General features: G+C 42.7%; 1 protein-coding gene across 1 annotated transcript in view; it reads left to right on the forward strand.

Moving 5' to 3' along the window:
• The window catches only part of Ptpro (protein tyrosine phosphatase receptor type O), a 195,376-nt gene that overhangs the window by 121,681 nt on the left and 50,375 nt on the right, over positions 1-23,320 (forward strand). The window contains exons 6-12 of the mRNA XM_051155511.1: positions 328-489; positions 4,296-4,492; positions 10,532-10,652; positions 11,266-11,459; positions 12,506-12,617; positions 17,605-17,756; positions 18,614-18,734. Of these exons, the coding sequence (XP_051011468.1) occupies positions 328-489; positions 4,296-4,492; positions 10,532-10,652; positions 11,266-11,459; positions 12,506-12,617; positions 17,605-17,756; positions 18,614-18,734 (1,059 nt within the window). The remainder of the gene's footprint in view (positions 1-327; positions 490-4,295; positions 4,493-10,531; positions 10,653-11,265; positions 11,460-12,505; positions 12,618-17,604; positions 17,757-18,613; positions 18,735-23,320) is intronic.

Below are 23,320 nucleotides of genomic sequence, written 5' to 3' on the forward strand. Positions count from 1 at the left end.
TTAAGTCATGTATTTATCTGACTACACTATTCCCTTCTGAGGACAGTTGTCTTCAAATAATAACAACTCCAAATGAAATAATAAGGGGAGGAAGACAAACACAGAGGCAGCCTAGAATAAATACCACATTTAAAGGTGCTAGTGCAAACAGATGAAGGGAGAAAAGCTGATGTGCCTTTTGAACTGGGAAAAAAAGAAGTGCAATAATAAATTGAAATTTTACAAGCCTAATCAGTTTGTCCATGCCCTGGGCCCTCCCAGGTGTCAATCCACGTATATTCTAAATTTTTGTTCTGTTTTGTTTTTGGCCTTTCACATTTGATCCAGAAAACTTTACTGACTATTTGACAGTCGACGAAGAAGCCCATGAATTTGTTGCAGAACTGAAGGAGCCTGGGAAATACAAACTTTCAGTGACAACCTTTAGTTCTTCGGGAGCCTGTGAGACTCGGAAAAGCCAGTCAGCAAAATCTCTCAGTTTCTATATCAGTAAGTAGCCAAGGGGATTTACAGGGGAGCTAGAACTACGAAACCGTGAGATTAACGATGCCTGGATGTCAGTTATTCACCCACCCCAGCGATCCTGGGGCTTCCTCAAGGTCAGCAGAGGCTGCTGTGCGTGGAAGGAAATACACGTAAGTTTAATTGTAGCAAATTGGCCCTGAAAGTTAACCAGAAGATTTTCCCCCCACTGCTGTGATAGCTGAATGTTTAATAAACTGACCTTCCACGCCAGCCATAACCATGTCTCCAAGGATGTGCACATACAGTTTGGGAAATATGACTGTTGTCGAGGCTGTAATGAAGTTTAGCATTATAGGATTATGTGGGGAAAATCTCATTAGAGTATTGAACTTGTGGAGAGCTCAAAAATTCAAGCCAATTCAAGTCTTGCGGGGGGGGGGGTCCACGCAGTTGGCAGGAGAAGACAGAGTGTCCTCGAGGCCCCCAAACTGAGTTTTGGGGAGGCTTCTAGCTATTCTGTGAACATTAACGGCTTAGCAAAAGTGTGGTTTTCGGAGCTGCATATATAATGCGTGTCCATTTCCTCTTTAGATAAGCTATGGTCATTGGAGGTCTGTGGTTAATAATCAGTTACTTAGCTTATCAGACTTAAGTGTATCTTTACATTAACAATAACAACAATATCAGAAAACATAGACAAAGATAGTTGTCCAAAAATGATAGTCTGTGTAAAATCTGTCCTCTTTCCTAAGGGACAGATACTACCTTGTCACAAATAACCTTCAAAAGACAGGTAGGCAGGACTAGGAGATCAGCTCACTTAGCAGCTGAAACGTGTTAAAAAAAAATACCCACACAAAGGGACCAAAGGACATTGGGAATTACCTGATGTGTATATCTGATTTGGGCAATGTCTCTAGATGAGATCACCTGAGACAAACAAATAAGATGACTCTTCAGCCATCCCAGGAGTCTAAAAGTGTTTTACTAGCCAGGAGGTCACCTTGCCCAAGTGCACAGCAAATGCTGATGGCGGCCGTGAAAATCCAATTAGTAGTGGCAGCCTTGGTGGCCTTTTCTTTCTTTTAGCATCCAGTGTGTTTCATAGAGCCGATCACAAAACATAGAACTTAGTACGTAACGTTTATCTAGATTTCTTTTGCCATATTCTTATGCCAGATGATCAGATTCTTTACTTCTTCTGTTTATATGGGGCAGGACATACACACAAACGTACCAGAATGCACTTGTGGAATCAGAGGGGAACTCACAGAAATCCTAGGGCTCAAGGTGCAAATTCAGGTCACTAGACTTCCCAGGAAGTGTCTTTCCCCTCTGAGCCATTTCTCAGGCCCTCAGCTCTCTTCTTAACAAGACCTAAGGTGCCGCCCAGAATACATCAGAGGTGTTCATACACATGATTATTTCAAAGAGGTTTATTTTAATATATGTATAAAATGTTTCCTTTGTTAATGAAAGCATATCTTAAGTGCTTAAATATTCTATTCAACTGCATAGATGCCAAGAACAATGTATATGCTCTTCTGGTCTAGAAAAACTATACTAGACTGTAGATACAAACACTTATACTTACTGGGTAGATGAGCCAAATACCAGCTAAATAGTGTTTGCAGTCTGTATTACTGACCAAGCTCCTTCAGACATTCTGATGAGATTAATAACGTTAAGATTTATATACACACCACTGCGTTAGGATCCACATTTGTACAGTTTGGGACCTTTCCCGAAGATGAGAATGTTGGTGCATCCTTACATCAGCCCCTATGGTCTTACCGAGAGAACATGGGCTCAAAGCCTTGTGGATGACAGACAAGCATCAGTACTGAGGGCTGAGCTCAAAGCCTTGTGGATGACAGACAAGCACTCCATCACTGTGCTGCTTCCTCAGTTCCTTTTAATATTTTTTATTTTAAGACGGGTCTCACTAACCCACTCATGCTGGCTTTGAATTCACAATTGAGTCCAAATGGCCTTTGATTTTTCTACTGGTCTGCCAGCGGAGCCAGAGTGCAGAGGTGTGTTCCACCACGCCTGAGTTGGAGGACCATGTTTGTCATTCCTCTTGTTTGCAGGAAAAGTTCTGAGTCACGGAAAGTAAATGTGTGGCTTTCACATGTGCCGAGACCAACACTGGAATTTAAGGTTTTCTAATGATGCCATTTTCATGGCATTTGCATTGTCACTTACCTTAGGGTCGGCTGTGCCACCAGATCAAACACTCACTGTCTCCATGACACTGGGCAGAACATCTGAGTCTCTGGGCTTCAGTTTCCTCACTAATAAGTTAAGGTATCGAGTCTCTTACTTTGTATTTATTTTACATATGTATGTATTTAGTATTGAGACAGGGTCTCAGGTAGCCAACTCAGGCTAACCTTGAACCCATTATGTAGCTGAAGAGGGCCTGGAATTTCTGATTGCTTTGCCTTCCCTTTCCAAGTGCTAAGATTCCAGGTGTAGACCACCATGCCCAGTTTATGGGACACTAGGTATCAAAGTTAGGGCTTTGTGCATTCTAGACAAACACTCAACCAACTGACTTACACCCCTAGCTCACCAAGTTTCTTTTCCAATGCCCCACATGGTTCAATCACACACATACAGTGGAGCTTCAGAGGCACAGAGTCATTTGCAGGAAGCTGCACCACTGATAATGTGGAAACAAGAGCCTTTTCACGGGTCCATAGTGCTCCACCTTGGAGCCATATGCATGGCTAAGAACGCAGAGTTTTAAAATTCATGCATGTATAAAAATTGTTTTGATTAAGTCCAACTTCCATTTCATAAAAGCATGGATTTTAAAAGCCAGAATTCACATTTGTAAATAGTGAGCTTCTTCATCCTGTCTGCCTTAGCTTCTTGATCTAAACCGGCCTAAAATATGTAAGTGCTTGAAACGGAGCTTAATTGTAAGCGGCACATCTCACTGTCTTCACATGGCTTTCACAGTATTATTTCACTCATACCATTTACAGTGAGAGTGCGCCCGTCCTCCTAGTGGAGCCATGTGCTCCTTTCAAACTGCTTTGCAAACTGAAAGAGAGAGAGAGAGAGAGAGAGAGAGAGAGAGAGAGAAAGGGCAGACACCATTACTACTAGGTAAGGTGAAGGAGATGTGGATATGAGGGAGAGTATAGCCAGAGGCATCCGGAAGGTTCCAGTGGATGCTTCCACAGAGAACTTCATGATACAACCCCCCATGTGCCACAAACATCACCCAGGACTTAGGCACTTCTTGAACCCAGCCAGCCTGATGCCCATTTCATTAACGCAGCCCCAGCCTGTCTTTCAGTTTCTGTTGCTGCAGCAAATTTTAATTTGTTTCTATAAGATCGTGGTAGTGGCCGATTTGAATCTCAAAGCAATTATTTCTAGAAAGATTCTCCTAACAAAGAGGAATCGTAAACACTGATGAAACGCCACAGTGTCACACCCTCTGTTCGGTGAAGATCTTACTGGAATACTCTCTGATGTACCTGACAACTGAAATTGAGCTTCCTTTTATTATTGCTGCTGTTGACACTATTATTGCTTTGGTCAGAGGGGAAGAGGTAGAATTAAGGGCTATAGTTGGTAGAGGGCAGAGAGAGCAAACAGGCTCTTCCTGTGAGGCTCTTTGTAAGGACACACACACACACACACACACACACACACACCCATAATAACAATTAAATCTAAAATCTTCTGTCTCAACTAGATCATTCATATATATATGTATATATATATATACATATATATATGTATATACACACACACACACACACACACACACACACACAGCCTCCCTTATTATGACTTGCAATGTTCAGGCCCCACAGGCGAGTGGATTGAAGAACTGACTGAGAAGCCGCAGCATGTGAGCGTCCATGTCTTAAGCTCAACGACAGCCTTGATGTCCTGGACGTCTTCCCAGGAGAACTACAACAGCACCATTGTGTCTGTGGTGTCCCTGACCTGCCAGAAACAGAAGGAGAGCCAGCGGCTGGAGAAACAGTACTGCACCCAGGTAAGAAGCGCAGGGGCAAAGCCCAACAAGTCCCTGAAGACCTCTTGACTCTCAACCTGTGGCAATACAAAAAGGAAACGTCACCAAGCCACCACGCTGCGTTCTCCTGGGGGAGTGCTATTAGCAAGAGCCACTCCCCCCCTCCCCCCAGGAGCCAGAAAATGAGTGGATAAGGCTGGCTGGCGAGCTCCACTTCTCTTCTTGCTCTTTGTTAGCAATCGCATTCTCACCACTTCCCCTTCTAACTCAAAAGAAGTAGCTGAGCGGCTATTATGTGTCAAGAGATTACAGGGGCGTTGGAGTCCGAGGTCAGTTTGTAGCATCCCAATATTGCAGAGCAGTAAGAAGGACCAGAAATGAGTATAGGCCAACTGCGCTGCTTTTCAGAATCCCAAGCCAGCAATTGACGCTTCCGAGTTTACAGAAGTAGGAGCTGCCCGTATCCTAATATGGATCCTGAGGAAGGAATATCAAAAGTGGTCAAAGAAGCATAAATGGCACCAGCCGGGTGCAGGGAGATAGAGGAAGGAGTGAGGCAGGCAGAGAGGATATGCAAAGTGGGGGTCCTGTGATTGGCTAGGCATGGACACCTACGACCAATCATTAGTGCAGGGGCCCTGTGCTAATCCCTAAACTGTAGCTTTTCTTTTCTTTCAGGGGTTGGGAGGTGGTGTAGGGGCGAGTCTGGGAGAGTATAACTGAGGTGAACTTCTGAGACATTGCCATCCTCTTGGGAAAACTAGGCATCGGGGAAATTCAAGTGAGAAATGTTAACTTGATAAGACTGATAAGCTTTGGAGAAGTAAACTCTTTAGAATGCTGAGTTACACCCTTCCTGGAGGCTGAATCCACCCCTTGACTCAATCAAATTAAGAAGGAAGTATGCTAAACGCATTAACTAGCAATCACAGCTCTTTATTCGGCTCACTAGTGCCCTTCCCTGAACACACCCAACATAACTGACCCTACACTACAATGGCGGAAAAACATACTTCCTTCACGGTGTGGCCAGGAGGGCAACTGTCCAGCGTGCATTCCCTTCTAATGAACAGATTATGTATCTCTTGCTTGGGGCCCAAAACAAAAGGTTCTTATAGCTACTATAAATTACAAGTGATCCAGAACAGGCCTCCCCAGCTGGATTCTCATACTAGTCTCTCGACATGCAACATTAAGCCCTTAAGAATTATAGATGGCCAGCCTGGTCTACAAAGCGAGTCCAGGACAGCCAAGACTACACAGAGAAACCCTGTCTCAAAAAAAAAAAAAAAAATTAAAGATAGGCAAGGGGGCTGATGTTTAAAAGATTATGAGAAGCAGGCCAGCATCCCAGGTGTCCTCTCAGCTATTACAAGACTTTCTGAAGACTGACATAGTGTTATACCTCCAGCATCCTTGGCCCCAACACCACACACACACACACACACACACACACACACGCACGCACGCACGCACGCACACTCACTTACACATAATTTTCAGGTGGGAAAACTAAATTTAAAACATCTCACAAAGGCTGGAAAGACGGATTATTAGTTGTGAGCACCACCTCTAGAATCATCAGGGCCAGAGTTCAGATGCTAGGATCCATAGAACAAGCCAGGCATCCAGAAAATGCTGGTAATGTCCACTCTGAGAGATCCTAGTACCTCCACCATGTGCACAGGCATGCATGCTGGCAAAGCATATGTGCACCTACTACACTCACACATACATACATACATGCATGCATACATACATACATGCATACATACACATACTTTTATTTTTAGTTTCAAGGAAAGCTGGGTAGATGGCACATATTTGCTATACAAATATGAAGACCTTATCCTGTGTGTCATGTAAAAACCAGACGCAAAGCATTTATCGACATCTCTAAAATGTAAGTTGCCCTGAGTCAAATACTGACTAAAATCACTTGTCAAAAAATCTTAGGCTCAGAAGGATTTCAGATATGGAACTGTAGCAGGGGCATGAAATATTTGTGTATACATAATGAACTATGTAGGGGTTCAACCACACTATAAACAAAGCATTCGTTTGGGTTTCATATATATCTCCTACTTTATCTTCATAATTCTCCCCCATCTCTCCCTCCTTCCCCCCCCCCCACCTCTGTATGGATGTTTTGCCTGCATGTGTGTCTGTGCATGGCGTCCATGCCTGGTATCTACAGAAACCAGAAGAGGTCATTAGATCCCCTGGGGCTGGAGTTGCAGATGGCTGTGAGCTGTCTTGTGGGTGATGGGAATTGAACTAAGGTCCTCTGAGAGAGGGGCGGGGGGCGGGAGGGAGAATTATATCTTTAACTGTTGAGCCAACTGTCCAGACCCCTCATATAGTTCTTGATGTCTTCATCTGTGATAGTGAAAGAAACCAGTCCTCCCTCATAGGGTTAGAAGGTAAATAGGACTGGTGTCTAACATACTTGAGAGAGAGAGAGAGAGAGAGAGAGAGAGAGAGAGAGAGAGAAGGCTCAACTTTTGTTGCTATCTAGGCTTAGCTGATATCTTTTGATTCAAGGGAGAGTGACCCAGTGCCTCTCCGGGTCCTGAATAGAAAAGCTCCGGTGACTGGAAAGGATGAATAGTCAAAGAGCTATGAGGAGAGCATCACAGGGTGGAAATGTGACAGCTGAGACTTGGGGAACCCTTGGGCTCAAGACTGTTGTGTTTCTTCCAACCATTCCTCTGCATGTTTGCCTTTTGTGTCTTTAGCTCAGTAGGGGTAGGCAGAGCCAGTGCCTTTTGAGAAGTAATATTGAATTTGGTGAAGTCACTGGGATGGAAGATTAAGCCAGCAATGGAAAAAAATTATAGACTGAATATGAATTAGTGGGAAGATTTGTTAATTTATCATATTTATTATATTAAATATATATCATATTCATTAATATAGTAATTTGTACTATATTTACAATTTAATATTGATTGGTAGATAGGCTAGTGACTAATCAATTAGAAAAAAATGGCACAGAAGAATTAAAGTGTAAATATTGTCTTAAACCTCAACAGATAGTTACAAATCCAGGGGAAGGGTGGGTTGATGTTTCTAACTGTTTTTTACAAAGACAGGTGGTTGCAATGACTTTCTCCTTCCAGCTTTAAAAAAAAAATAAGTATGACTTTTTCATATGTCTCTACAATGTCTACTTATTTATGTTTTTTGCTTTTTGTTTTTTTCAAGACAGGGTTTCCCTGTGTAGCCTTGGCTGTCCTGGACTCACATTGTAGACCAGGCTGGCCTCTGCCTCCCTCAAGTTGGGATTACAGGCTTGTTCTACCCCACCTGGCTGTGTCTACCTTGTTTAAAAGATGTCATTTCGGTAGGGTGGGTTCATGAGTGCCATGTATTTAAGTGGCTGCGACTCTACATGTTCACGGAACAGTTAGAAACAAATGCTGCCTAAGATATTATCAAACTAAAAGGGTGATAGCCCCACCCTGGAGCAGCCTACATGATTTGAGTCTCATGTTGGTCTAAATAGCAACATGAATGATTAAAGAGCCAAGTGAGCATTTACAAGTGTGTCAAAATGTCTGAAAGGCTCTGTCATGGCAGAAATCAAATCCTCTAGCAATGTGGCTGACACAGCCCATATGTGTGGCTCAGCGGCGCCCTAGTTATGCATATGTTAGAGAGCAGTCTAGAAGGATGCTTGCTGACGCGCCGAGACTTGTGGGAAGAGAATGGAAAGATTAAGAGTCTGTTGCATTTGCTCTTGCACTAAATGAACAGTTGACCCAGTCAGTAAGCACACAGGTTTTTTCACACAGAATATAATTTTAATAAAACAGTTGCGTTCTGTCACACACAACATATTAGCTGTCTCTATTTATTTTTATTTTATTTTCTAAGACCATAGCTTCGCATAGGCCACGCTGGTCTCTAACTTACTACATAGTTAGTTCAGGCTGGCCTTGAACTAGTAATCTTCCTTGCCTCTAGCTCCCACAGAGTGAGGATTCTGCAGTGGGTTTCCACACCTACTATATATGCTTTATAGTTTGTATCTTTAGATAACAGTCTTGCTGAGTAACTTTGGTAAATGAACCTAAATATTGGTGGGATACTACCAGAAGGGGGTGTAACTAGGCAAAGAAGGGAGGGACTTCCCTAACTCTTGCAGTGTGATCTTCTCTAGTGAGGCGCACCAGTTTGGGGATAGAGTAGGCTGTGTTCTAATCAAATCAAGGTGTGTCACTTAACCAACCTCTGGAACACAACGTGGAAATTCACATCACCGGTACTGTTCGTCTTCATAATCTTCAAGAGGCTTTTCAAGTCACGCCGGAAACTGCCAGCAAAATTGCTATCCGTTAATTTTCTTCACTCCTATAGACATTTTGTATTTTATGTACCCCAGAGGCCAAAACAGTTGATCCTAAGAGTCAATGTGTCTTAAACTCTGGTCTAAGCATCTCACAGCTCTAAGGTGTATTATTGCCTACATTATAATAATGAAGAAACAACGGTAACAATTTTAAATGGTGAATAAACACATACCTGTGTTTATAGGTAGCAGAGTTGGGATTTTGTTTCAAGCAATATGAGGAGAATTAGTTTGTCTCACTAACTGAGGCTGTCTTAAATATTAGAAGGGCTAACAAATATACAGACATGCACACAACATATACACATACATGTTAAACCCACTCACCCCTTAACCTGTAACTGAAGTATCAATCCTGCACATGCCGATATTCATCTCTAATACATCCAGTTTGCTCATATGTACATCCCTACTCCTTCTGTCTGTATCACACTGGTCACGTAGCCAATAAAAACAGAGAAGAACTGAGACACAGCCTCTCTCTGTGACATCGTTTTATAAGGTTGCAATAGACTTGCAAAGTGCTTTCAGCTGTACCTTGACTTGCCCTGAAAGCAGATTAGAGGCCACAATGCTAGGCTTCTCCTCCCAACAATAAATATGAGCGCCTGACCTTGGCCACTCTCTGGCTTTGCTTCTCCATCTATTAAATCAGAGATCTGACTAGATAATCTCTGAGGTCATTTCCATCTCTGTAATTAGATATTATATGCCTCTAAGTGACGGGAGACTAAAGACAATTCTGCACTGATCTTAGCGTGTCATCAGCTGACACCACAATTTAGGACATCAGGCTACCCTCATGGTACTCCTGATTTGATTTTGGTTCCGGGAAGATGGCACTCGGGTGTGTGTGGTTACATTCGACAGTGATGTGTAGGGGACAGGCCATGGGGCTTATTAAATCCAGCCAGGGAATCTCAATGCCCTGGGTCTCCTTCAGAATCCACATAAACTACAAATTATTCTAATTTTGAAATCTAACTTTCTTCAGCATGAATGAAAAAAAAAATGCTGGATTTCAAAGTCAACAGCTACATCCTAACAAGTTCCTAAAGCTTTTGTGTCCTACTCTGAAAGGCCTGCTCTACATTGTTTTTAAAATTATCTGTATTACCTGTATTATCTGTAGGCCCGGCTAGCAATCAATTAAAACACAGACACTTATTATATTTTAAAATAGCCTTGGTTAACTTGGGGCAGGGCAGATATCAAACTTCTAAACTACCTCCCATAGTGGGGCAGGCATAGGATTCCTGCCTCAATCCCATGCCATCTGTTTCTAATAACTTTCATCAAGTTACCTCCCACCCATAATCCCAAATACTTGTTAATGTTTTTTATCTGGGCCAGATTCTCCATCCACGCTGGCCATGTGCTTCTCCTCCATCTAACCCTTCCCCTCTTCCCTTTAGGTCTCCCCCCTGCCCCCCTCTTGCCAGCCCCCACTCCCCCCTCTCTCTCTCTCTCTCTCTCTCTCTCTCTCTCTCTCTCTCTCTCTCTCCCCTACCCCCCCCCCACAGTCTTTCTTCTTCCCAAAATTCCTTTCTCTCTAAGCCCCACCTATCTCCTGCCCTGCCCAGGTGGGATGGCTTTTTATTAAACAAAAGATAAGTCACAGAAACAGTAAACAGTACTTAACGTCAAAATATATCAGACACTCCCCCAACAGCTCTACATAAATCTTATTGGCTCTTTGCTTTAAGGTGAACTCAAGCAAACCTATTATTGAGAACCTGGTTCCTGGTGCCCAGTACCAGGTAGTGATGTACCTAAGAAAAGGCCCTCTGATTGGGCCACCTTCTGATCCTGTGACATTTGCCATTGGTAAGTTGTTAGTCACAAAAATAATGACCTATTGTTATAAGACTACCGGTTGGAGCCAGACTGGTGTATTATGTATAGAAGAGTCGTGAGGATGTGGTCAATACTGCTGCATCAGACTCTAAGGTTTTCAATATGTATGGGACATAACTTCCAGGGGATGTCTCCTCATACGCAGAGATGAAAGCAAAAAGCTCCAGATGCTATAGTTACTTCGTATAGAATGTTGTAACGTATGCATATAACCTATGGATGCCTTCCCATACACCTTAGCCATAGCTCGATCAATCTGGATAATATCCAATACAATGCAAATATTACACAATGAGATTACTATGTTGTTTAGAGGAAAAGAATTTTTAGGAGTCTGTACCTGTTTGGTACAGATGTGATTTTGTGGGAGATTGAAGACAAGTCACCAACCACTGTTGATTGAATTAAACAAACGAATTCTAGTACCTGCTAACATCCTTCTATTGGCTACATAGCAGAGAAAGTTTTTTCATGATGAACTTAAGAAAATGACAACCCTGATTGTTGAGGCTGAAGCCATTGTGAAGAAACTAACGTCCCTTCCTGATTCTCTCTCCTCACTCTCTCCCCTTCCCTCCCTTAGTTCCCACAGGGATAAAGGATTTAATGCTCTACCCCTTGGGTCCCACAGCAGTAGTGTTGAGCTGGACCCGACCTTACTTGGGAGTATTCAGAAAATACGTGGTTGAAATGTTTTATTTCAACCCCACCAGCATGACCTCAGAGTGGACAACCTACTACGAAATAGCAGCGACCGTCTCCTTAACAGCATCTGTGGTAATCCTCCCTTAGCCAGCTGGTGCACGCATGTGTGAATGGTCATGCCTATGTCACAAGTATGTCAGAGAATGAGAGTGATGTGGAAATCAGGTTGTTATGGATGGACACATAGGCAGATAACTATTTTGAATGGGATTTTAATTGTTGTTATTGGGTCTATTTCATTTAGTTTTGTTTTGCATGGTTTTGAGACCATGAACTTCTGGGCTTCCTGATTCTGCTGACAGTGCTGGAACTGCAGGCAGGCAGGCATCCAGGCCACTTTTGGTTTTTGTTTGGGTGCTAGTCCATGCTTTATATTTCTTTTAGGTTTAGATTCTGTCTTTGTCTTTGGAGAGAGAGGTGGGGAGGGGGAGTATGCAACTGACTTTTACCTCTGATGGTATTTTCTCTTAATGAGTTTTCTCAAACCAGAGCAGAGCTACCCCAAACTTAACTTTCCTCTCAACACGAGAGGTTTCCCCCTAGTCTTCAACAGCTGACTGTTGACGGTCTGCTTCTAGCTGTGACTCCTGTTGGCGCGTGTGAATCATTAAACACCTGTATTGCTAACCCTTTGGAAACAGCTTTCAAAACGTAGGTTATAATTACTCTTTCTGAGACCAGATTCATTTTCATAGGCTACCTATGAATAGTGCACGAGGCACACAATTGCTCTCTGCTCAGATGACAGTCTGGTCAATGCCACCCAACCAGACTACTGCTCATCATCACGCTAGAAGAATATTATTCCTTTTCCTAGGATCAGGGGATTAAATATGTGCATACACTTATAAATAAGCGTTATTTCGTTATGCAGTATAACTTTGGAAATTGTGAAGTAATACTCATATTTTATCTGTCTTTGTATCATCTTTTAAAAATTATCTCATTTCATTTTATTTATGGCTCTTTTCATTTCAAAAATAATTCTAAAGGCATAGAAAAAGAAAACAAAGAGTTATTCCTTAATGTTTATTATGGCCCAAGGAAAGTAAATCAGCTTCATAAATATTATTTTCCTCTTAGTCTTTTGTCTTCTGATTTTCTCCGTCCTTGTTCAGAGAATAGCAAACCTATTGCCGGCGTGGTACTACAACTTTCGGGTAACCATGGTGACATGGGGAGATCCAGAATTGAGCTGCTGTGACAGTTCCACCATCAGCTTCATAACAGGTGAGTGCTGGAGGAAAGGGTCCCATGAGAGAAGCCATCTTGAGCAAGTTCCAGGGCATCACATGCCCAGAACGTGCCAATCAATCATTGCTGCCTTGGCATCTTCATGGAAGACACACCCTTTATTCTGGTCTTTCATGACTTGATTGATAAGCACTGAAAATAAAAGTATGATTTTAAAATGCACAGTTCCTGCCTTTGCCTTTTACTCATTTGGAGTAACGGGCCTCGACATGCTCTCTCCAGCCAGAATCGATCAAAACAGAGCTGGAGGCAGCAAATGAAGCTTTCAGCCTCCCTGCCCACTTGATTGATGTTACACATCATCAAATCCCTGAGAGTGATTCATTTCCTTGTTAATTGTTCCATTTCTGCACTCACCACTGCAGAAGAGCTGTTGACACCATTGAGGTTCACACCATCAGGATTCACACCATTGGGGGCTCACACCATTGGGGGCTCACACCATTGGGAGCTCACACCATTGAGGCTCATACCATTGGGGGCTCACACCACTGGGGTTCATACTATTGGGGTTCACACCATTGGGGGCTCACACCATTGAGAGCTCACACCATTGAGGCTCATACCATTGGGGGCTCACACCACTGGGGTTCATACTATTAGGATTCACACCATTGGGGGCTCACACCATTGGGAGCTCACACCATTGAGGCTCATACCATTGGGGGCTCACGCCACTGGGGTTCATACTATTGGGGTTCACACCATTGAGGGCTCTGCCTTGAGTTACTGTGAGCTTGCATAGAAGAGAATTTCTATTCCATCATCACAAGCAATGGTGACTTCCTGGTTGAACAAACCACTTAGCAAAATACAGGGTAGGTACTTAAATTAAGTGAGTCTTAGCTCCCTCAAAGCCTTAGTTGTACAGTTACATGGACAAGAATGGGAGAAAACAATTTAAAATGACTAATTCATTCAAGGGAGCACAGACCTTAGGGCTGGAGAAGTGGCCCAGTGGTTAAGAGCACTTGCTGCTCTTCCAGAGAAACATGCTCAGTTCCCTGCACCCAAGCCAAGAGGCTCCCAGCCACCTGTGACTCCAGCTCTTGGGACTGAGTACCCTCTTCTGACATCTGGGCACTGCACTCACGTGCTTATAACCTCACACAGATACATACATGCTCATAAATTAAAACTAAAATAAATCTTAAAAATAAAAGAAGTATTAGCCCTTGTTTGAACTAATGTTGTTCAAGAACTTTCTTTGGATGTAGAGCTGTATTGGAAAAACGGTGGAGATAATGAGTCGTGGCGTACCACTGTCTTTGGGCTCCAGTAGCCAGTGCACTTTCCATGCATCGATAATCATATTAGAAGGGCCAGTGGGAAAATCCCGGAAGAGGAGGCAGTGCCAATCCCTTTGTCAGCACTGTGGCCAACTCTCCAACTACTTTAACAGGCACATGTTTAACTGCAATTGAACTTCACCTCAGCATTAGCTCTCTGGAGATTTGCTTTCAGAGAACCAGTGCCCGTCCTTCCCTACACAGGACAGTGACCTTCTGAAAGACTTGACTTCTGAACCGGCTCTCCTCATTTCCGGTTGCAGACGTTTGAGGAAACTATCTCAGTGATTTTTGGAGTTCCTTTTCTCAGGATCAGAACTCTCTCCAAGATCTTGTCTGTCAGCTGGGTCGTAGAGCAAAAGTTCATGAATTAGACTGTCTTTTTCACAGCAGTACTGGGCGGCAGCAGTAGTGACTTAGCAAGAGTCAGGGGTCTGTCTGCAGGACTGTGCCTTTTAAAATGATGTCCTGGGGCGCGGCAGTTAAGGATGCTTGCTGCTCTTGTTGAGTACCTGGGTTAGTTCCCATCAGGTTGCTCATTACCGGCTATAACTACGGCTTTAAGAGATCTGCCGCCACCTTCTGGCCTCTTTGGATACTGCACTCATGTTGACACCTATCTTTCCCATGTACACATAATTTAAAATGAGAACAAAGTCTTATAAATTGATTAATTACTTAATTAATGCCTTCCTGGAGTGGATCAAAGTTTACAGCATTTTAGGTGGGATGTAGCAAGGCAAGATAAATAATGTGTCCATAAATGATCTATCTGCCTTTATGACTAACTTATTATCTCCAATAACGTGATCTTGGAGAATTTCTCAGTTTTTCCTGATGAACAGCTCAATCAATCTGACATTAGCAGTCTACAGTTTTATCACAATTATTTTCAATTCTCTGTCTGAAAAATGGATCTAGTAATAACACAGTGTAAGAATTAAAACATACCATATAAATCATTAAAATATATCAGCAGGGGTGAGGAGATAGCCCAGTGGCTGAAGTGTTTCCTGCGCACAGACAAGGATGTATGTCCAGACCCCTAGGACCCAAGTGTGTCTGTCATTCCAGCACTGAGAAGCCTGGGAGATCTCAGTGCTCACTGGCAGGAAATAGTGAACTCCAGGCTCAGAAAGGATATGATCTGGATGGATAGATAGATAGATAGATAGATAGATAGATAGATAGATAGATAGCAATAGAGAAAGATGCCCCTTTCTATCTCTGGTCTCTGCATGTATATATGTGAGCAAGCACACCTACCCCTTCCCAACACACACACACACACACACACACACACACACACACACACACACACACACACTACAAAATTATATATTAAACTGGTTGAAATTCTAGCCCTTTAGTTCTTTGCCTGACTTGTTTTGTTTCAGACAAGATTGTCATATTTTAAAAATGAGATTCCCCTACATTGCTTTTCTATGTTTTGAATTTTAATCCAAATTACCAAAATCTATGGTATAAAAGGAAACTAGTAAACTTGGCCTAGAGGCACAGACCAGTAATCACAGCTATCAGGAGACTGAGATGGGAGGATCACAAGTTTACGGCCAGCCTGGGCTATAGGATGAATTCAAAGCCAGCCTGGGCAACTTAAAATAAACACTGCAGGAGGCCGGGTGTGTAGATCAGTGGTAGAGCCCATGCTGGGCTGCTGGAGGTTCTACGTCCCCTGGTTCCATCTGCAGTATTTCCCTCACCAAAGAAATGGGAGCTGAATGTTTAAATTGAGTATAAATTATTCACACCTCATCCATAACCAGGGTTAGGCAACTTGTCTGAAAGCCAAATTCATAGTAATTATGTTAATACAACAAACAACTAGTGACACCTTGTGGCCTTTGGCAACATGCAGCAGTTCAGACAACAAGTACCAAATCTGAAGTCTCAGCCCTGTGAGGAGGAGCAGGTACACACTTGTTTGTAATTTCAGGTGTACTTCCTGCTCTCACCAAAATTAGAATGTAAGGAAAAACTCCTTTGAACAAAGCAATATTCAGGCATCTGTATGTGATGACATATACTGGAACAAACAGAGGCTGTCAAGGATCATACTTATATCTCTGAGTTAGACTGTTAAGGCATATTATGTGGGCGTTTTTGTGTTACATTACTGTGACAGACCATGCCAAGACAACCAAATTATAATAAGGAAAGTTTCTTCTAATTCATGGCTCCTGAGGTCTTAGTATATAACGAGACAGGACACCATAGCAAGAAGCTTCTGGAGCAGCAAAGCCACTCACCTCCTGGCCTCAGGAGAGTAAAGTGGGCAGTGCGAGAGGAAGAGACCTGGCACAACATATATACCCCAACTCAAGTCCCCAGTCGCCTACTTCCTTTCACTAGGCCCCACCCCTGAGGATTCCGTCATCTCCTCAGCCTTTGCATGGGCATTCAGGACAATGGTGACATTTAGGGATTGTGTTGTTAGATACAAAGGAAAGGGCTGCTCATACTTAACAGGAAATAGATGAGTCATAGGTGCAGGTATATATGTAAACATGTGCTGCATGTACATACTGTGCAGGTGTTGTAAATTACACACATGCTTTAAGTCCTGTGTCTACTCAGAATTTATGTCACCAATTGGTGTCCTATTAAAGGAAATGGCTCTTATGATTTCCAGAAATTTTACTTTAAAGATTTTGGTTGGTAGTATGCCATGTCTTAGGGCAAAATGCCTGCTTTCTAGCCACTTAGCATATGCAATTTAAATTTGATTGTATATTTGTTCTTTAAGACTTTTAGAATGTTAGGATACTTTAGAAGATAATTAAAAATGCCCTCAGAGCTTATATGTTATGAAGTTTAGATAAAATATCCTCCTCAGAAGAAAATTACATTTTAAATTAAATTAAATTTTAGTTTTTAAGTGTTAGAATATGAAATAAAGAAATAACCTCGGTGCTAGACTTAGGCTTTGGCGCATAATTGTAAAAAATCTTACTTTTACAATTGTAAAAATGCTTACTTTAGCAGCATTTACTAAGAGCCCACTTTGTGCAGAGCACAGAACTAGAGTCTGTTAGTAATGTTGCCATGTTGTTAGAAATAATAGTCATTGGCCTTTTGTCCAGCATTGTTATCTTCTCTTTTTTACCTTCCCTTCTCTTCTCTTCTCTTATCTCATCTAATTACCATTTTGTTTCTAAGATACCATCATGTGATATGAATTGAACTTTCTTCTCTTTCTTTTTTTTATTTTTACTTTATTTTTTTTCTTATTTTTATTACATCTGTTTATTAATTTATTCATATTACATATCGATTGTTAGCCCTTCCCCTGTTTCCTCCCATTCTTCCCTCCCTCCCACTTCCCCCCTTCTCCCCTCCCCTATGTCTGTGATTGAGGGAGACCTCCTCCCCCTTCCTTCCTTCCTTCCTTCCTTTTTTTCTTTCTTTCTCCTGAGAGTTTCTCTGTGTAGCCTTGCCTGTCCTGGAACTTGCTCTGCAGAGTAGACTGGCCTTGAACTCACAGAGATCCAACTGCCTCTGCCTCCTAAATGCTGGGACTGAAGGTGTGTGCCACCACCATGGGTTTGAAGTTGAATTTTCTAAGTCAGCTGCATTTGGGACCTCCCACTTGGCTGGGAAGTACGTCAGCCATTAGCCTTTGTTCTGAGGGGTCCTTCCTTTCTTCCCGGTAGCCCCGGTGGCTCCAGAAATCACCTCTGTGGAGTACTTCAACAGCCTGCTGTACATCCGCTGGACCTATGGGGACGCCACCACTGACTTGTCCCATTCTAGAATGCTGCACTGGATGGTTGTTGCAGAAGGGAAGAAGAAAATTAAAAAGAGTGTACGTATGCTTCTTTGAGTCCTGACATCAGACATCCAAACAGTTGGTTGCATGAGCTGTTGGCGTCCCTTAGGCAAACCTTTGCATCTTTGACAGGGAGTTGAAATCATGGCTGGCTCTGATTCCACCCCTATTTAAAGTTGTTATTTGAGAGCTGGGTGTAGTGGTACTAAAGAGGTGGGAGGCATGAGAAAGAGTTTGATGTCACCTTCCACTGCATAGCAAGTTCAAGACCATCCTAGGCATGAGACCCTGTCTCAAAAACCAACAAAGTTTATAATTGAAGCTTTTTCTTCAGGATGCTAAGCGTTTTCAAACAAACTAGCACTAGCATATGTCAATATGTTCCCAACTTATCCCCAATACCTGAATACCCGAGTGCATTTGAAATACTGATATCTTCTTTCCTGCTTTATTAGGCTTTTTGACCATGATCAGTCAGGGTACAGGTAAACCATTTTAGCCAAAGCAAACAGAAAGAGAGTGGGTTGAATAAAAAAGGTAAAAAGCCGTGAGTGTATGAACATGTCCAGGTTTCTCTGGAACCATATGGTGAATGTCTTTTCTAAGATCTATTATGAATGTGAGATGACACCAGCGTAGTAGCCTTTCCAAATATGGGAACACACTAGCAAATTGTTCAAGCTGATATGTACTGTGCACTTCAAGACAGCCTGCATTCAAGCAATCCAGCCAAGCAATAAAATTACAAAGTCAATTGTAGGTTGCAGTGTGAATTCATGGGGTGTGCACTGTCTGACAGAGCCCCTGGAGTTAATGTCTGTGTACTTGCTGTGTAGGGTGAGGTGCTGGCTCCCTCGTTCCACACTGAAGTCACATATCTGATGGTCTTGCAGGTGACACGCAATGTCATGACGGCCATCCTCAGCCTGCCTCCTGGAGACATCTACAACCTTTCTGTCACGGCCTGCACTGAGAGAGGTAGCAACACCTCTACGCTCCGCCTTGTCAAGCTAGGTAAGAAGGGCACACAGGTGAGGGCTGAAGATGCTGTGTTCGGGGAGCATCATTTGCAGCCCTTATTCATCATGGGCTCCTCAACTCTCTGGAACTAAAACAGAATTAAAAAATAACTCACTTTGATAAGTATGAAATAGACAAACCAGAAAAAGAATACAGCTATGTTGGTATGGGTTTGTATTTGTTCGAGTGGACTGTAACGCAGGCTGCCACATGGACCTCTGCCCTTTGTGGTAGTGTTGGAAGGACCAAGTACCCTTAAGAATTTTAGAAATGGAAGACTTATCTAGTTAGGTGTCTTAACCCACGCCAACAATTCTCTTTCATACAAATATTATTCCTCTTGAACTTAAGTTGATATAAGACCTTGACTTTGCTTAAGTTGGTATCATTTTCTAATTCCAATAAAGTCAACATAAAGAACATGGAATTCAGAAGGGAAGATTAGCCACAAGAAGATTACATCAATAATAATATAGGTTTTCCTGCAGGTATATTCAAACACAGCTATTTCTTCCCATGGGAATGTTTGATGCTTAGGCATAGCAAACATGACTCGGCTTGGGCATTTAAAAACTATGAAAAGATCAGTAGTAGTCAATACAAGGCACACACACACACAAAAAAAAAATACAAAGGGGGATCTGGATAAATGGCTCAGTGGTTAAGAGTGCTTGCTCCTCTGCCAGAGGACTTTATCCCTCAGTATACCACACCAGGCAGCCCCCACACACCCATAACTCCAACTGAAGGGGCCACTGTGAAGACCTGCACACCTGCACAAACACTCTCACTTCTCTTCTCTTCTCTTCTCTTCTCTTCTCTTCTCTTCTCTTCTCTTCTCTTCTCTCTCTCTCTCTCTCTCTCTCTCTCTCTCCTCTCTCTCTCTCTCTCTCTCTCTCTCTCTCTCTCTCTCTCTCTCTCTCTCTCTCTCTCTCTCTCTCTCTGTCTCTCTGTCTCTGTCTCTCTCTCTCCTCTCTCTCTGCCTCTCTCTCTGTCTCTCTCTGTCTATGTCTCTGTCCCTGTCTCTCTCTCTCTCTCTCACACACACACACAAATATTTTTTCTTTTTAAATTTTTGTATTTATTATAATTTACATTACATCCTGATTGCTATCCCCTTGCTCTTATCTTCCCATTCCCACCCTCCCTCCCTCTTCTGCCCTATTCCTCTTCCCTAACCTCCGACAGGGGAGCTCTCCTCCCCTGCTTTCTGGCCACAGCCTCCCAGGTCTCATCAGGATAGCCTGCATCCATCTTCCTCTGTGTGCCCTCAAGGTCATCCTGCCGAGGGGCAGTGATCAAATCGTGGGCACCAGAGTACATGTCAGAGGTTCAGCAATGGTTGTACCCTGCCATGTGGAGAAGGAGCTGCCTGTCAGTTGCATCTGAATGGGGAGGGGGTCTAGGCTCTCTTCAGGCATTGTCCTTGGTCGGTGCATCAGTTTAGGCAGGCTACCCTGAGTGCAGATCCTCAGGACTTGATGGACTCTCTGTGGAGCTCCTGACCCCTCCAGGTCCTCCCATTCCTTCATTCTTCCATTCAACTCTCAGTGCTCCGCCCAGAGTCTAGCTTAGAATTTCAGTATCTGTCCTGATCCCCTGCTGGGTAGAGTCTTTCAGAGAACATCTATGTTGGACTAATATTCACTTATAAGTGAGTATATACCATGCATGTCTTTCTGGGTCTGGGTTACCTCATTCAGGATGATCTTTTCTAGTTCCATCCATTTGCCTGTAAATTTTGAATTTTCCTTGTTCTTAATAGCTGGATAGCATTCCGTTGTGTAAATGTACCACAGTTTCTCTATTTGAGGGACATCTAGGTTGTTTCCAGATTCTGGATATTACTAGAAGTATATGCACTCTGAGGTCACATTGTTGTCAGTGAGGTACTTTTAGAAATGCTTAGGAAACCGAGAACAACAGACGTGGGAGATGGCTCCTCGGACAAGTGCTCACTGCCAGTCTGACAGAGAGATGGCTCCTCGGACAAGTGCTCACTGCCAGTCTGACAGAGTTTGATGCCTGGAAGCCACATTGCGGATAGGAGAATTGACTCCTGCAAGTTGCCCTCTGACCTCCACGTCTGTGCTGTGGGTGTCCTATTTTCCTTATCCTCCACCCCGCAACAAATAAAGAAGTGTAAAAAAATATATAATGTTAAAAGAAAAGACAATCTCAAACCAAAGAAAACAGACTTTTCTTCAGTTTACCTAATAAATACATGATGCACCTCAGGGTTTAATGAGTCTTGAGATGGTCTCTGAGTCTGATCTCAGCCGCAAAAGATAAATTCTTATTGAGCAGCTGTTGCTACAAGTGGAAGTAAAGTGTAGAATAATTTAAAAGTTGTACCTTTAATTGCAAGGAAAAATTATTTTATTACAACTTCTAAGTTATTAATTTATTTAATTCCTTGAAAACTGTTTAATATTATGAAATAGAAAAGCATGTGCAATTTCTGTTCATGGTGGGTTTATTTTCATGTCATATTAGAATGTCATGAGGTGCCTGACCAGGGGGTTCAGGCTTTGATGCCAGGGAAGATGACTGGAGTTGTATCCTTGGAACACACATGATGGAATGAAAGAACCGATTCCCAGAAGTTGACCACCACACAAGTGCCATGGCACACAGGGCACAGACACACACACACATATACCACACACACACATACACACACATACACCACACACACACACTACGCATGCATACACACATGCACATATACACACACGTACACGCACATATATAACACACACAAACACACCACACAACACCCTATGCATGCATACACACATGCACACACACACATGCACACACACACACACACACACACACACACATCAGTATTTAAAAGAAAGTAGAGATGAGTGAATAATGAAAACAGAGGACTCACTTAAAGATGTTAGTTGTCCTAATATGGAAAAGATCATGGTGATTTTGTCAAATTACACGAGAAACAATGGGAGCTTTAGTTAAGGTGACCATAATGAAGATGGAAAGAATTGGACAGGATTTAGGAGTTATTTTGGAGATTGAGACTCCAGAACTTTCTTTTGGGACAAATGTAGGAAGTGAGAGAGAGAGATTAAAAATGACTCCTCAGCTTGGCTCTTGAGCAACTGTTCACTGTTGTGCAACTCGGTGAGTCACAACAATGAATAGGTCACGGGGAGGAGTGTGTTAAGAGCCCACAGTTCTCCAAACTTTTTTTTTTTTTTTAATGAGATGAAAACTCAAGTGCAGGTGTCAAGCAAACGAGATGGTGGATCTGTGTCCAGAGATCACAGGGAACTTCCCTTCGGGGTGTCTGAATTGGAGCACCAAGTTCTACTTAGAGACTGAAGTGAGAGGCCCTGGGTGTGGCCCACATTCCAGCACCCACAGAGTGAACAGAGAGGAGGTTCCTAGAGGGGAGGGTGGGATGGAGCAGCCAAGCCAGTGAAGGAAGAGAAAACCCAGCAAGTGTCACCCTTGGAAGCCACCCTTGTGAAGTCCTGCTTTACCCTGGTCACACAGTGTCGTGCAGATCCCCCTGTGAGCTAGCTGGAGCCCAGAGACGTGATCACCTTCACACACACACAGTCTGGGGCTGGAGACAGAGGCTTGTGCCTTTTATGCAGTGACTTCTGTGTTACTGGCATGGGGAATATTTTTTTTTTTTCCTAAAACCTTCATTCTTTTGGCAGACATGGGAGGAACCAACCACACGCACCCGCTCTGTGGCTTTCTCTTCCCCTTTTGGAAACTAGATTTTAGGACATCAGCTTGACATTCTTAAGTCTCAGTCATGAAAATTTTGATGTGAATGAGAACTTCTTAAAGACATAGTTTGATCATGGCAATCATTTTTAAAACACATTTGGGATGTGAAAACTTTAATGACTATCCCCACCACTGCCATTGTAAATATTTAATGTAAATATTTTGTAAGTAGATGGTTTTATGAGTGTTTTGCTTGCATGCATGTCTGCCCCACCTACATGCCTGGTACCTTCAGAGGTCAGGAGAGAGCATCAAATCCCTTGATACTGTTATAGATAGTCGTGAGCTTCCATGACGGTGCTGAGAATTGAACTTGGGTCCTCTGGAAGAGCAACCAGTGCTCTTAACCCCTGATCCATCTCTCTAGCCTCTAACTCATAATTTAACACATTTTCAGATACTAAATGTTTGCTTGGACGCTTTTTATATTCTTCAGTATCTGTTTTTAAATATTCAGATTCCTGGTGAAATTCAAGAAAAGAGTCTTCCTGAATTTAATTATGAGATGTCTAAAAAAAAAAAAAAAACCCAAATATGAGAGACTCCTGTTGCTTAAACTTTCTTCTTCACTACTTTATGGTGCACTTACCATGACACACTTACCCTGACACACTTATGACACAACACACTTATCGTGACACACGTATGTTGCAGTTATTGTATCTGTAAGGCCTAGGAAGCCAATAACTGACAGAATGAGACTGGAATGTAATTCAAAGCTGCAAGCACTACGCTTAGGCAGAATCTAAACTGCTGCTAATCTACTATTAAACTAAAATAAACTACTCTAACCCTCATAACCTACTATATAC

The sequence above is a fragment of the Acomys russatus genome, chromosome 13, assembly GCF_903995435.1.
Source record: "Acomys russatus chromosome 13, mAcoRus1.1, whole genome shotgun sequence".
Lineage (NCBI taxonomy): Eukaryota > Metazoa > Chordata > Mammalia > Rodentia > Muridae > Acomys > Acomys russatus.